Source organism: Lepidochelys kempii, chromosome 17 (assembly GCF_965140285.1).
Source record: "Lepidochelys kempii isolate rLepKem1 chromosome 17, rLepKem1.hap1, whole genome shotgun sequence".
Classification (NCBI taxonomy): domain Eukaryota; kingdom Metazoa; phylum Chordata; order Testudines; family Cheloniidae; genus Lepidochelys; species Lepidochelys kempii.
Window position 1 is genome coordinate 12929379 of NC_136396.1, and position 16769 is coordinate 12946147.

At 40.2% G+C, this 16769-nt stretch overlaps 1 protein-coding gene across 1 annotated transcript in view; it reads right to left on the bottom strand.

Moving 5' to 3' along the window:
• Positions 1 to 16769, bottom strand: part of CRCP (CGRP receptor component) — a 40956-nt gene that overhangs the window by 13476 nt on the left and 10711 nt on the right. The window contains exons 3-4 of the mRNA XM_073315997.2: positions 16199 to 16297; positions 13250 to 13344 (exon numbers count right to left, since the gene is read on the bottom strand). Of these exons, the coding sequence (XP_073172098.1) occupies positions 13250 to 13344; positions 16199 to 16297 (194 nt within the window). The remainder of the gene's footprint in view (positions 1 to 13249; positions 13345 to 16198; positions 16298 to 16769) is intronic.

Below are 16769 nucleotides of genomic sequence, written 5' to 3' on the forward strand. Positions count from 1 at the left end.
GAAGCAGTATGGATGATCCAGTGGTTTGAGCACAGGCCTGAGAGATGGGCGATACCATGTTCTAATCCTGGCTTTCAATTTGGCTTGATGTGTGGCTTTGGCAAGCCAAAACTTCTCTGTGCCTTGGTTTCCAGAGCTGTAAAATGGGGATAACATTTGCCTCCCTCACAGAAGAGTTGTAGAGATTCATATTTGTAAAGCATTTTGAGAAAGAAAAGCTCTATGTACCAGTTAAAATTATTTTTTTATATTAAATGACAATAGTCTAACCGCAAGTTCCTCACACTACACTCTCGGGCTATGTTTAGACCTGAGCCTTTTTAGCTGTTTCCCCCTCCCCCCATTGCTGCAAGATGCATGTTATTCAGTCCATCCAGGTGACCCAATCACCTTTATCAAGAAAAAAATCCTTGACTAAATAAAGGGAAAAAACTGTTTATTCGTAAACAATGGCTCTTGTTCTTGTTTTTCAGGCTGGAAGGAGCAGATGTCCTTGGATTTTGACCCTCTCTGCGTTCGACTTCAAAATGAGTTTGAAAAATGTGTTTAAACAAATGTCTAGCTAGAACCAATCCTAACAAAATGCTGGCTAGCCATAGGGTCTTAGATTAGAATATTTAAATATATGTATTAGTTGTAACATGGTCTGGCCGCGTGCATATTTGTCAATCCAGTTGTGTTAGGAGCTGGTTTAGAATGATGAACCCATGTTTCAACATGGTCTCTTAACTCAGTTTAAGCCCCAGTTTGGATGAGATGGCTGCCTTGAGGTGGGAGAGCTAGTTGCCAAGGTTGCATTTAAAAGCATCTTTTAGCTTCTGAACAAGTTTTATTCTAGAAAGTAAAGTTATAATAAAAGGGGCAAGGAACTTAATACAGAAAAAACAACAGCTGGGATCAGGTGAGTAAGTAAGATGTCAAGGTTTCCATTGTAAACATATAATTCTGAAAAATACACAGGTTTAACAATCTAATTTATAGCATCTAGCCAAAAAGAAGTCACTAAAAGTTGTACCCTGCACCGAACAGAATGGCACGAGGATATATTTTATGAAAACTAAACAAAATGGTGGATCAAAATATTACCAGAAAGCAGAAGCTGTTTTGGAAAGCGATTTTTGCTCCGCAAGTAAAAACTCTATTAATGGGGAGATTGGGTTTTGACAAACCATCTTTAGCATGTCGGTTTTCCAACTAACATTGATATCTGTAACATTTAGAATTATTTATTCCCCCAAACAATGCAGAGCAATAGTTCCATCTCCTTGAACCTGTCAGGAAATAAGGATGTTTTAAAAATACAGCTGTTTGAAGAAAATTCTGTGAAAAACAAAAATCCCTCATCAGTTCTTCCCAGAGGTACATAATTCATTATGGAAAAGAAAAACCTAGTATGGTTTTTCTCACTTTTTACCAAATAATTATTCACTAAGGAGAACATAATCATAATAGTTTTTGTTTGTTTTTTCCCCAATTATGCCTTGAATATTGGTCACATACCAAAGCTATGTCATCTCGAATATTAAAGATTTTATAAATTTCAGTCTTATTTATCTAGATTCTTCTAGAACAATTTTAAAAGACACAGATCTCCAGTTAACAGTACCGTGTTATTGGCAGAACAGGCAACAACAACAACAACTATAGACAAATGTACATCATAACTAGAACCATCTAATGTGATCAGTAAGCAGAAATACTCATCATTCCTTGAGACAAGGAATATAGGTTCCAAGAGTGTAAAGCAATGTCATCTCTCAAAGGGTGTTTTGACTTAAATGTCATCAATAGAAAACATAATAACCTGTAATGTAGTTTTTTAGAAGGCTTATCAGCAATGCAATATAATCTCAATGAGAAATGCTTCAACAAAAGATGAAATCATACAGACTGTTCTCAGTTTCCAAAATTTATGTGCAGAAAAATGAGGGGATAATTTACAAGAGGAAAAAGTAGCAAGTCATTAAAAACGTTTTATCTGGGCAATTTCATTGAGCTTTTGATCATAGTGCTTCCTTGCAGAAAAATGACTAAGTGCATCAAAAAAGCATTAGCAGCAGGGTACAAAAATCAAAAAGCAACATGAACAGTTTGCATGTCTTTTTTCATCCTAAGATGCCTGAACAGGTCCTACCAGGTTATAAACTGCAAATACTAATTTATACTGAAAAAAATTAGAAACCTCAGGCGTGAGTGTTAATGTCTTTCAAACACTGGATATTTAAGATTGCAAACAATGCATTTGAAAAAAATATACAGGGCTTCAACCGGAGACACAAAGGAAAATATCAAAAGTTACAGAGGTAGCTATTTGATTACCGGTAATTAGTCATCTATTTACTGATTGACCTAAATACTGTTCTGACCATCAGAACTGTAGGTTATCTTCTGTTGGTGAAGCATTTCGGATGATACTGGTTGGGTTGATCATAAAACTAGGCTGCGTGTGTGTTGATATTAGTATGAATATTTGTTCCCATGGTTATTTTTCATTCAGCAACCTACAGCGAGAACATGTTCTCTGATAACTCTTTGTTTAGGAAATATCCAGAGGCAGGGATTTGTTTAACAAATAATCAGCATGCACAGAAGTGTAATAAATATAGCTGCATCTTATGGCATGGGAGGTCCACGTTAGCAGTTCCCTCTCCTGTTTGCACAGATGTACTCTAAGGGTATGTCTACACTACAGCAGCTTCTGTAGAAAAGCTACAGTCTGCAGCTGTGCTGCTGTAGTACAAACACTCCCTACATTGACAGAAGGGGGTTTTCCATTGACGTAGGTAATCCACCTCTCTGAGAGGAGGTAACTAGGTCTCTGTATACACCGGAAGTTAGGTTGACCTAACTATAGTGCTCGGGAGGCAAAATTTTTCACAGTGTGCGTGACAAAGATAGGTGGACCTAAGAGTTAGGTGTAGACCAGCGTAAGTGTGAGCTGTGAGAACACCACAGGGGCTGTAAATATGAAAGCTCCTCTTTCCTCTGTATAAACAGCAAGCCCCTGACCTCCCTTTCCTCAAACTGAGTGGTACAAACAGAGGAGAACTCTCCTTTTCTCTTGCATGCTGCTGCAAGACTGGGGAACTATTAGCACTTCCTTCTCCACTTGTACATTGCTTCCAAGATTTAAATTTCCATCAAGGGATAAAAAGCAGGATTGGACTTTTAAAAAAGCAGTTCAAAGATCTAAAATTTTAACAGTGTGGCTTCTTTCTGTATCTATGATGTCACTCCTGCAGCATGCAAGGGAAGATAGAAAAAAATGCATGTATGCCGTGGCGGAACAAGAACCCACAGCCCCATGACACTAGCAATAGGTAGGCTACCCCCTATTCACTATATAAGCAGGGAGCGAACAGCCACTGTGTTGTTTTAGAGCAAAGAGCTCAGAAACTGATCTGCTCCCATCTAAGACAATGTCAAAAAACTCTCACAGATGTCATTCACATAGGATCATGCCCTACAAGTGTACGTAGGGTTCCTTGCTAGCATATATATATATATACACACACACACACACAGAGAACTTGATTATTATAAACTCGATCAAAAATAATCTTCACAAGAGGCCAGTGTTGCCAGTCTCAGTCTGAGCCCACAATTAATGCTGCCTTTGCACGAACATGAATACACAGCAAAGAATTTAGGGTCTGAGTTGAACTCATGATTAGTTATATCAGACAAGAACTTTGAGCCAGGAACTTTGGAACTCAGGTCAACCCATCTTTAACTTCCTATAGCATACCTAATTTAGGCAGCACATGCCCTAACTAAGATATCTAATTAACAGCACACTGTTGCAATGCCTCTGCAGATTTAAGTCCTATTGTGGATGCTACAATAACAACAAATACAAATAAGTAAGTATTATGGTGAAAATTAAAGTGGGAGCACCAACTTTGATCAATAGCAAACCAAATGAATTTTGCACATTTACACTTTTAACCAACTCCTTGTAATCAAACGTTAACTTTAATACAGATATTTTAAGTAGTGAGAATAAAACAGTTACTCACTTTCTCGTAACTATTGTTCTTCGAGATGTGTTGTTCATGTCCATTCCAAGCAGGTGTGTGCATGCCGCATGCACGCCAGGCGGAAGATTTTCCCCCTAGCAGCATCTGTAGGATTGGCCTGGGTGCCCCCTGGAATGAGGACAAGGGCCCAGTTCACTGCCTTCAGCCCCACCAGGGTGCCTTGGCTATACGAAGTTGCAGGCTTCCTGTCGAGTAGACCTTCCGGCCAAACAGGTCCAGTTTCTTGGCATCCCTGTTTTTAGATGGGGTGGATCCTTGCCACAAGTTTTTAGATGTTTCGGTTATCCACTTGATAAATGGCAATGCAACCCTGGATGGGCCGGAGGGAGCCAGGATGTCTATGACAGGGTCTAAATCCTCTTCCACCTTCTCTGCCTGAATCCCCAGGCTTTGGGTGGCCTGCCTCAAAAGCTGTTAAAGAACCCAGTTGTCCTCCAAAGCTAGGGCCGTCGAAGTCCCTGCGACTGCTTCATCGGGTGAGGAAGAGGGCCAAGTTCATTGCCTTTGGCCCCCCCGGGGTCCCTTGGCACGCGGTACTCGGGATGTGGAGCTGGTACCGATGAAGAACTCTGCGCCACAGCCGGTGCCGGGGCAGATGAATCCGGTGGGACTGAGACCATCGGCGTCAGTAGGGACGGAGCTGAGGCTTCCTGGAGAGCCGGTGCCGGAGCTGGCTGAGGTATCAGTGGCGAAACCATGGGAGTCGGTGGGGCCACTCCGCCCGAGGGAAATGCCATCATCGGCAGTGCCGGTGCTGACTGTGGCACGAACGACGCCAAGGACACCAACACCGTTCTGGAGTGCGGACCAGGGTGTCCAGAAGGGCCATTGAGCAGGTGGTTGCCACTGTTGCTGCCATGGTGCCGGGTATGGTTGGTGACTGTGCTGGGACCTGGACCTTCTGCTCCGCAATCTGATAGATCGAGCTGAGTCCACCTCCGACTGAGAGGTCTCCAAATAAGAAGACCATAGAGGAGCAGTCCCCTGGGTGGCCAACGAACGACGACCCAATTCTGGGGAGCGGTGCACTTCCGACGGGCCATCATGGTTGGCTTACCCCTGGAGTGGAACAGAGGGCATACGGTCGCCAGAGATTTGTCTCTCCTTTGGGGGGGAGGAGAGAGGGGACGGCACCTTGAGGTGCATCAGGTCTGTTGCCGCCTTGAATGGTGGTTATATGTCCACCAGATGGTCCGGGGACCAGGGCAGGAGTCGACAAAACCCTGGGTGCACGCCGTGTGCACGCCAGCCAGAAAATTTTTCCCCTAGCACACGGATACCTGCTTGGAATGGACATGAACAATCACTCGAAGAACCACCCTAGGTTGTCCTTTTCAAGTTCTCCACATTCTCATGGGAAAAAAAGTCTAATACAACTGTTGTACAGCAGGTCTGAGCTCTGGTAGTCTCCTCTTGCAACACAGGTGGAGATCTACACAAGTGGGCAGAGTAGCCTAACAGCACCAAGGTCCACCACTCAGAGCTAAAAATCAGAATTTCCTCCCGCTGCATGGAGGCAGATTTATACTTAAGGAACATGATTTTTCTAGCTGCTAGAAGAAAAATCATATTGTGGCATATGCTACCACTACTTTATATTTTATCACATGCTTCAAACTCATAGGGTTAAATCCAATCCTCCTACTTCAGCCAAGACTCCCCAGTAGGCCTCTGGCTGGAATGAAGATTACAGGAATTGCTCTATAGATAATATGCCCAATTACAATTGCACTGAAGCATGGGAAGTACAATGGATATTCTTCAGGAAGCTAGAAAATTATGCTGTTACTTAAGTGGTACCATTTTGTCTTCCAGGAAATGTTTTCATTCTGAAAACTCTGGAGGAGATAGCAGTGACAAAACACACAGCCCGCCCTTAAACATTTTAAGGGTTTTGCTTTGTTATAGTTTTTGTCAACGACAAGGGAAAAGTAAAATCAGCATGAAATACATTTTAAAGTGCTACTGATCTTCAGATCCAAATTTCTTTGAATTTGTCGGTTTAAAAACTAAAAGGATAATGTCTGGGTCCTAACCGTAATATACTTTCAAATCTTTAGGTCCACCTGATATCTAAAAATTGATTCTCCCAAAATAAAAGCTACATAGGTAATACAGGCAAGAAAAAGTGAGAGAACAGTCAGTTTTGATTTAAGCTCAATTACAAACCGTAAGATTGATACATGCTCTTTTAAGTGAAGTGGCATTAACAACCACATAGAAAAATATCAGATCCTTCTAAAGAGGACTAGGCCTGGAAAATTAATCTAGAGTGCCGCACAGTATCTTCCCCTTGTTGCCTAATTTTAGGGTATTAATATTATTGTTTATTTTAATAAAGGTTATAGGCTCGCCAATTGATCTGATCAGAACTTAGTAAGGTTCTTGTCCCAGAATCAGGCTACACAGAGTCTTGCAAGGACCCTCGGGACGTATGACAAGGACACTCATGCTGGGAACAAAATACAATAAAAGACTTTTATTGACATAAATGGAATAGTAATCAAATGGAAAAGTAATCAATCAGAATTAAAACGGAAATAATACGTTCTCTCTTAGAGGTATATGTGATATCATTTACGATAAAACTTCCTAGGTTAACATACTCACACCCTTCCTTGATAACCTGGTAGTAAGAGGCAAAGGACTAGCCTCGACAGTGGCATGCCAAAAGAGTCCAATGGTCCAGGTTCCTCAATTCTCGAGTGGAAGATGAAAAACTTAGAACAGGGGTGGGCCAACTACAGCCCGGGAGCCACATCTGGCCCTTCAGATGTTTTAATCCAGCCCTCGAACTCCCGCCAGGGAGTGGGGTCCAGGGCTTGCCCTGCTCTGGCGCTCCCACGTGCCTTAGCTCTGCACAGTTCCTGGAAGCAGCGGCATGTCCCCCCTCCGGCTCCTACGTGTAGGAGAAGCCAGGGAGCTCTGCTCCACACACTGCCCCCACCCCATTGGCTGGGAACTGCCTGGCCGCGCCTCTGAGTAGGAGTTGGAGGAGGGACATGCCACTGCTTCCGGGAGCTGCTTGAGGTAAGCGCTGCCCAGAGTCTGCACCCGTGACCCCGCTCCCACGCCCCAACTCTCTGCCCCAGCCCTGATCCCCCTCCCACCCTCCGAACCCCTCGTCCCAGCCCTGAGCCCCCCCTACACCCTAAACCCCTCATCCCCAGCCCCACCCCACAGCCCACACCCCCAGATGGAGCCCTCACCCCCTCCTGCACCCCAACCCCCAATTTCATGAGCATTCATGGCCAGCCATACAATTTCCATACCCAGATGTGGCCCTCAAGGCCAAAAAGTTTGTCCATTCCTGACTTAGGAGAAGCTAGAGAGCTAGAAAGCTATAGGAAGACCCAAGAAAAACTAAATTAAAACCTAACTAAACATGGTGATTTGCCCCTCTTCTAGCGCCTGACCACTATGTACCCACCTTCCATGTCCAAATTTAATTTCCTCACCCACATACTATGAGGTATGCTTACTCTATAGGCTGACATATTCATACGTATTAACAACAATTAACTCATTCTCACATCCAGTTATTTCTGGCCTGAACCGGTGGTTGTTATTTCCATGTTCTTTGTGGTGTACCCATTAAGTGCATAGAAGGCAATCGGTAGGCCACTTATCTATGTCAAAGGTTACAAACATATGTATGCTAACCTGCTTTAGCTCATACTGGATGTGGCCTGTAGGTTCCTTGAGTTACTGCCAAAATACTCAAATACAAAGCTATAAATCTATTATCAACAAACCCATAAGAAAGGAAATAACAAAGCAAGCAAGCAGGCTAGACCTCATATTTCCAAATACAACACTTCTGGATTTGCTAACGAACTAATGAATTAATTAAAGCATAAGACCTCAACAAGGTAGTTATATAATTTACTGTGATGTTAGCTTATAGCTTTTTTTACTTTTAAATTCTCTGTTCCAAGCCTTGAATTTCATCCAATGCTGCTGAGGCCCAAGTATGGCTACATCTCATGTCAGACTGTATCAGTGAGTTAGGTATTTGCATGGCTTTGAAAAACTGTCCGTTGGCAAGCCAATTGGCTGAAAGCACTAAAAACTGGAGGTTTTAAATTGTTTTAGTATATTTTACTACTTTGTTCTCTCTTTAAGAGAGGACTGAAAAATAAACTTACAGGGGTCACTAAACGCCCAACAAGTGTGTTTTGGAAAATGCATCAACATCACTGAGCACAGCAGCAATAATGAGAAACTTAGATCAGATCAGACCACCGGTCCCGCAAGGCCACTATGAGGAATCAGAAAAGGCTTGTGGCAGTTATTTTACTGGGATCACACCATACGCCAGCATTAAAATGCTTTGAACTATAAAACTATTACAAGAAATTAGGACACAATGACTGGCCATAAGGGCAATGCGCTTCCATGGCTACTCATCTTGTTGGTTTGCAGAGGGAAGGCAGAATAAAAATAATTTACTTGATAGAGGCCTATTTCTTCATGCAGCGCTACCTCAAGCAGTAGGTTAGGTGGTTCTCCATAGACAGTCACTGAGCTAACAAACCTATCTAAAATTCTGCTATATAACAGCTCCCCCTAGTGTTCAATGGGCGCAACAACAAATGGAAAAAGTTTCTCATTCTCACATAGTTCTATTGAATTGCATACCTTAGTTCTTCCTGTGCCATTGACGCATCAGACGGTACAGTTCCTCCATTGACTAAGTCATTTGCCAGTTATGTTACTTCTTCCCTAGTGATACCAGCACATCCAAGATCCTCCTGTCACTGTCTTCTGTCAGATCTTCCTTATCCTTTCTCACCTTCTCTTCCCTCCCTCTAATACCCAGCTGAATGTTTGCTTAGTGCATCTCCCAACTTCCATACGATGTACCTCTCCCAACCATCTGAGCCTTCTTTCTTTGATGATATTTTCTAACATGTCCTGCTCTGTCATCTCCCTTCCTCTCACGTTTGTTATTTTATTTTTCTATAAAATGTATTCTCTCTTCCGCAGCCATCTGTGATGAGAAGCCTCCAATCTCTGTCATTGGCCAAGTCTCTGCTCCATACAGTAGCATGCTCAGTACAATCACATGGTATCATCTTCTCTTTAGTTTGATGGGGAGACCTCTGTTTGACCAGATGTTGTTCATCCTTTCAAAACATGATGTTTGCTTTTCCTCATCTTGTATGAATATCTTTATCACAGACACCTTCAAACATCACCACGCTGCCCAGATAGCAGAACTCTTTTGACCTGTTTAATTTCTTTTCAATCCACATACACTTTTGCATCTGTTATCCAGTTTCTTACCTTCATAATCTTGATTTTCTCAGCATTTATTTTCAATCCCATTTTTGTTGCTTCCTATTCTACCTCTGAAGTAAGATCATTCTTGTTCCACATCATACTTAGTAAAGCAATATCATTGGCAAAGTCAAGATCACATAACTCATCTCCACTAACCCATTTTACACCATCCACAATGCCTTGTGTTGTCTGTTTAGTCACTCAATTTATTGCTAATGCAAAGAGGATTGGTGATAACTCACACCCTTATCTAACTCTAGTCACAACATCAAACTACTCACCCAGGGCCTTATCCGATCTTACTGCACATCTACTTCCATCATACAAACTCCTCATTATGTTGATCAGCTTGTCTGATATCCCACAGCTTCTAGCAATATTCCACAGTCTCTCTGTGACACTATCAAATGCTTTTTAAAGTCAATACAGTTGATTAAGATCCATTTTTACCAAATAGTAGCTTTTTCGATGATCTGCAGAAGAGTGAATACCTGTTCACAACATAATCTACCTGGACAGTACCCAGCCTGTTCTTCTCGTAATATTTCATCCACTGAGGTCTTCATTCTATTCATCATGACAGTAGTCGATACTTTCCCAGGGATTGATAGTAATACAATACCTCTTCAGTTCACACATTAAGTAAAGATCACCCTTTTTTGGCAATGGTACAAAACACAGGTGAAAGAACTAGTGCCACAAGATTGCCACGGACACCTTTTTATTGTCCTCATGTTAAACAGATATATTAAAGGCCCAAAACACGAACTATTGACTAAACCTGTGAACTAGTAACAGAGGCTGCGACATATAAGATTTTTAAAATAAGTCTTCAAGATAAAAATCTGTCAATCATTCACTCTTCAATCCTCTTCCTGGATTAGGATCAGATGGGAGAGTAAAGAATAGCTCAATTTTACCAAAACAGGAACCAGTGCAGTTGACTGGGGATGTACAATCAGAAGTATCTTGTAAGGAGAGTGAAAAAATAGCACTGAGGAGAGTGAAAAAACAGCAAATGCGGTTAAGGAATCTTAGTTGCTCACTGGTTATTAACACTATGGTTACATGGTTAAAGAGGCAAATGCTATCCTAGTAAAATAATACTGTGGATTTCTTTTTAAATAGAGTAATATATTTAACAAAGTTATTTCTCCTTAATTTATAGAATCGTGGAAGTTAAGAGATAAGATTAATCACATTGAATCCGTTCTCTTACAAGTGCAACATCACCATATGCTTTCTATGTTTTGGCGAAAGTTGGAGAAGTGGCTGCCAGATGTGATCTGGTAAATCTGGCCTGGACAAAATGAACAGAAAAGATCAGAGGGGAAACAAGTCCCAAGATCATGCAAAAACAGAACTTGAATGACTTTTTTTTGTAGGAGTAGCAGTGTAAACCCTGAAGTCCTATTCACATTCCAACTCAGACAATTATTCTGGGTGGGATTCTCAACAATGCCTAAGTGATTTAGCAGCAAAAATCCCATTGACTTTTAATGAGACTTGTGCTCATGCTGGTGCTTTTGAAAATCCCAGCTATCCTGCCTTACTAAAGTTCCCCAGCATTTTCCTTTTGGTACAGCATTCTTTCTTCCTATCATAGATTATTATATTATTTGTATTATCAAAGTGCTTAGGAGTCTCAGCCCCGGACCAGGGCCCCATTTTGCTACCCGCTGTACAAATACAGAACAGATGGACAGCTCCTCCAAACTTTACAATCTAAGTACAGGACAAGAGACAACAACAGATGGATACGGACAGATGGGGGAGCACAAGGAAACAATGAAACAATATTGGTAAGCATGACAGGCAGTGGTCTCAGCTCACCAGTACCCTGACCACTGTCAAGTTTTTTGTAGGCATCACAACAGAGGAGCGTTTTGAGACAGGATTTGAAGGAGGATAATGAAGTAGCTTTGCTGATGTTCATCCAGAGCTTCTCCAAGTGTGAGGGGCAGCATCGGAGAAATCACTTGTTTGAAAATTTAACGAGTGGGTTATGGAAGCTGGCATCATGGGTTGATTGGAGGCAGAAGTCAATTTTTTGATAGCAAATGAAAGATGATAGGCAGGGTGGAGCTAGGCCAAGAAGGGCCATGATTGTCATTCAACACATGTTAAACAGTCATAGTCCACCTGAGAAATACTGTATTTCAGCACAGGGAGAAATGTACACTATATAATTCAGTGTCACTTGCTGCCTACACAAGAAAATGACTGCCATGGGGATTTCAGGAAAAACTCTCTCACTTTCAGTGTCAGCTCTTTATAGTAAAGACTTTTCTCATACACACTAATACTTCAGTGTCAGACCTGGAAGGGATTAGGAGACCTTGTCTGAATGCCTGAAGGTGAAATTGTCCTCCTAGATTATGTAATTTGCTCAGAAATCCCTAGAGTGCTTTCAATTTTGTTGCATGAATGTGGTTTACAGGATCTATGTAAAGTACTCCATTGTAAGATAGTATGCCAGCATTGTATCTGGGCAATTAATGTTGACTACCATTGAAATGAATAAAAGCAGAAATGTTTAAGTTAGGTGGGTTCTCAGTACTAGTACCTCAATGTCAACACTGAGAGTGATGCTAAATGATCAGCAAAATGTCACTAACACTCTGGGCACAAGACACATGGGTTGAATGAATTTTCTTTCTGCCCAAGTTACTGCTGTTTCCAGAGAAGTAAGCATTTCCCTTGTAGTACTGTATACGACAGATAATCTTAACTTGTGTCTTTTTGGGACAGAACCAAGTTAGTCTTCTCCCCAGAGCAAGATTTCTTTACGGAATCTCCAGAGGAGAAAAAAGTAGTCAGAGAATCCACGGGGAGTACACTGTTCACTTGTGGAGTTAAGCGAGTGGTTTAGAAACAACTGAGCCTTTGTGAAAAGCTGTGTTTGAAAAAGGAAGGATGGAAAAAGAGAACAGATTAAAGCTATGCAGAGGGAGAAAATTGACTCACTCCTCCCAGTTCTCATGAGCTTAAAAATGTATGACAGGCTTAAAAATGTATGACAGGCTTCACTCACAGTTTGATGAGGTGTGCAGGAGACCTAGGCATTTCAGGCACTAGGAACACCCATTCACACTAATGCCTAAGAGAAAAAATGTTTTTGAAGCTTGTTGGAAGTATGAGGGAAGCCAGTCAAACTTCCACTCTGAATTCCCCAGAAGAGACTAAGGCTGTTGTCTGGGTGTTGATTCAAGTGAACAAAAACACATTTCCTGAAAATCACAGCAGACACACCTTTAGTGTCCAAGGAAAACAGAGGGGGAAAAGAAGTATTTTAATTTGCTGAACATTAATTAATTAGAGGGTACAATTCTGGGAAGCTGCTGAGCATCTACAACTCACAGACTCAGGTAAGAATTAGTTTCTTCAACAGATTACACATTTCCCATACATCTCTTTGGGGACCTTATTTTCAGTCACACTATTATGCCTATTCTTTGCCGGGGAGACATCAGGTTTTTTTAGGAATGGATTTATTTTTCTGAGGATAGAAATGAGCAAGATGACTCAACACACTGAGGTTTCTCTTAGTGTCTCTTTTTATTTTGCTGAAAATCCATCCACCTCACACAGTTTCTACCTCAGCAAACATATTTTTTAAAACTTCTTTGCATTTTGACTATGAGAACTCATGCTGAACACTATAAGGTAAATACAGGCAAACAGTTTGAGAAAATTTTGGCAAACAGCATCAAATTAAACCAAATGTGCATGTGTGTAGGTGTTCATCTGAAAAAAAAGGATGGTTAGACAGAGAATTTTAGTTTTGTCCTTCATTTTTCCGTGAACTGAATTAGACAAGTTAAGCAAAAGCAGACAAATTATTAAATTATTTTTATGAAGAACTGGTTTTGCATATTCTCATGCACTCATATACACATACTCAAAAGGAGATCTTTACTTACTTGGTTAGTTTATGGCCTTTCATTGCTATGAGGAAATCTCTCACAATCTCAGGACTTTGGAATCTGCATGGTGTTTTGGATATGTATTTCAATGTCTGCACAAAGTTGGAAAAAAACAAGTTACTCCACATTTATTTTTGCTTTATGAATCATATGAGATCTCTATGAAACAAGTTATTTTGTGAAAAATCTCCACACTCCTTTTGAGAGAAGTCTGAATGGGGAACTTAGTTCTTTAACCTCGTTCAGAAGGTGGAATGTGCTGTCATAACTGGCACAGTCATCTGGATTTCCCTTGATTCACTAAGACCATATTCATTTCTGCTCTGAAAGTATAAGCAACAGGCAGTACCTAAAAAAGTAATTATGTGATGGAAATTATGCCAGCACTTATCTAGGAAACCCTGCTGAAGTTGGTCCATACAGAGAGACACGGTCTAATGCTGAAAGACAGGAACTCCTATGTTCTAACCCAACTCTGAGGGTTCCCTCTGTAGTGTTGAACAATCACTTAACCTCCCTGTAACTTCACTTGCCCATCTGTAAAATCGGGATAATAGCTACCCAGATTTGGAAAGTGCACTGAAGTGTATGGATGAAAGGTCCTTTTTTAGTGCTAAGCATTTAAACACATGCAATTCAAAGGGTATTCACCTGTAACACATTTTCTTTATTAATTTGAATGAACTAATCTTAACTGGAAGATCAAATTGGGACCAAGATATTTTTAACAACATCAGAGATTTAGAATGTTTTGTATATGTATAATTCTAACAATACAGAGGATTTCAAAACCTTGTTTAAAAAGGGATCCAGTTGCTGTTAAAACTGAACTGAAGAACCACCTTATGGTATTCATCCTTGGGACCATGTAAAGTTATTTTCTGCCAAGTGTTCATGAATTCATTGCCAGTGGTACTCTCGTTCCCAGGCCATAAATAGCTAATTTGAGCTCCACAACTGAAACAAAGCCTTCCAGCATAAGGATGTTTTCATCTTTTACAGCTGAAAGCATGCTGTAATCAGCATATTTGGCAGTGCTTTCTCAAAGAGCTCAGAAGTTATTTATGCAGAGCATAATTAAAAAAAACTTTGCAAGGACATTGTAGTAATTTATTCAGATATTCTCAGTGAGACAATTCACTTCCCTGCTCTGTTATCTTTTACACTAAAATAATCTTGAAAGGATATGTTATGTTTTGTTTCTCTGTTTAAATGAATGAGAATCCAAGATGACATTATAATACATCTTTCAACTTATCTGAGCCTGTCATCCTAACTAAATGGAAGGCTTAGTGAAGAATCCCTGCTTTAGTTTTAAATAACTATATGCAGACTGCAGTTTACAGCTCCCTTTTTAATTTGACAATAACTTATGAGCTTTTGTGGACGTTGCTTGAAAAACACCCACTATAAGGAATTGGGATCATAACAGGATTCTAGAGAATTCTTGCATTTTTCTGAAATAAAAAATGTACTAAACATTACTATTATTTACCAATTTCCCCATTAAAATACCATTTTCTATTAGAGGAACACAGCGCTATTTCACTTCTGTAGTGATTTCTTTTCAAAACTCTGCTGCTTCTTCCATTAAAAAAAATTAAGAAGTACAAAAATGTCATATTATGGTCACATCAAAATTCAGCTCCTGTTTATTAAGCTAGATCCAGCGACTACAATACCAGGGGGTACATGCGTGCACAAAACTTATGAGTGTTTGTGTGTGGTGGTCAGAAATAATTCTATTAAGTCAAGTACTTAAAGCAAGTACACCTAGAATTAGTCTCTCTCTACTGGCACAGAATAAATGTCTAGATGGGAAAATGCATGGGAAAGCATTGCATACACAGGCAACAATATGATTAAAGAGTTAAACTGTAAATTATGTTTAGATGTAAATATACTCACAGAATGATCTTTTCCCCCATATATTTGCAACACGTGAGAATGAGATAGTAAATTTCAATGTAAAATTAAACTAGATTTTTGTAAACTTCTGTTTTATCAAATCTAAGGCTTATAAATTGCAATTTTGTCCTTTCAGACAAAAAACAAACAAAAAAGAAATCCTGGACGAAATCTTGCTCGCATGAATAGTTCCCCAGCAGTCAATGGGACTATTCATACAGGCCAGGAAAGCTGGAACTGGCCCAGTATTAACCATGGTGATATTAAAGACAGTTCTCTTCCACGGCCACCAGAGGTCAGACGACAATTTTTAAAATTAATTACATTTGATAAAGCTGCTAATTTAAGATACTCAAAACCATCTCATCCACATTAACCATCAGTAAATAATAGTTTTAAAGATTTTTCCAACAACACATCGAACATTTAACACTGAATTTGCCAGTGACTGAATGTATATGTATAATTTAGTTACACTGTGTAATCCCAGGTAGTAGTTTCTTTTTTAGTTGGAGAATTTAATTTACTTGTTTTTAACAGAGAAATCGATAGACCATGTGTGTTCTAAACCTCAGGTCTGAAATGCCTAGACTCCCTGGAAGTACAGATTCAAATACCGGCAGCATGTGCTGGCAGGCTTAAAAAAATATATTGAATGTAGTTTGCTGTGTTGAGGTCTTTTGAATGACACCTCAAAACCAGAGCCACAGCCTGTCTGCTCTCTAACGTTAAAAATCCTTTGGCAATTTTCATAAGAGCAGGACTTTGTCCTTGACCAAAATTGCTCCTTTCCTCCATAATGGTGTGCACCAGCTAGCCAGCACTTTCCACCTAGGTGGTTGTATTTCAGTTGTGCTGTTCTTTTGGGGAGGAAAGTTATATTACAAAAGTAAAATCTGTGTTTACTGAAACAACGTTTATCAGTAGGAAAATTCAAAGACTTAATTTTGCATGTGTGATTGTAAATGATGAACAGTGTGATACAGTCCAGCCTCTGACTTGTGCTAACGTGCTAAGGGAATGTATAACTCTACTCACTTCGTACATGATAGTGTTCAGATTCTGCTGGCCAGAGCTCTGTTTGTGTTTTCCACTATCTTTGCGCTGCTGCTTAAGATCGGTAAGTAACTGGAACACCTGGGAAAAAAAAAAAGTATTTTATTACTAAAATACTTTAAAAGATTTTTTGAACTAGTTTAGCATTTTTTCTACTGCTGTTTTTTAAACATTTGTTATTAAAATATTACCAATCAAATACAAAAGATTGCCCTGACTGGGAGACTGACTGGGTGATTAAAATGGTATTTTTATTTTGGTAACGGAAATGGTATTTCTATTTTGGTAACGGAAAAATTATTTGTATACAAGAAATGATGAGACAGCAGATCATTCTAAATTATGGTTATTGGTCTTGAATTATGTTGAACAAAAAGATGTAGAAAGTGTTGGACCAAAGCCTGTAGATATTTGAATGGACTATCAGCACTTGTTGAAGCCTTACCCAAAAGCCCCAATGGAAAAAGTGGTTACCAGAATGAATCAGCCACTTACTTTATTCTGTGCAACTGCTGCCTATGTCCCACACCCTGCAGTTCTTAATTGAAACTCC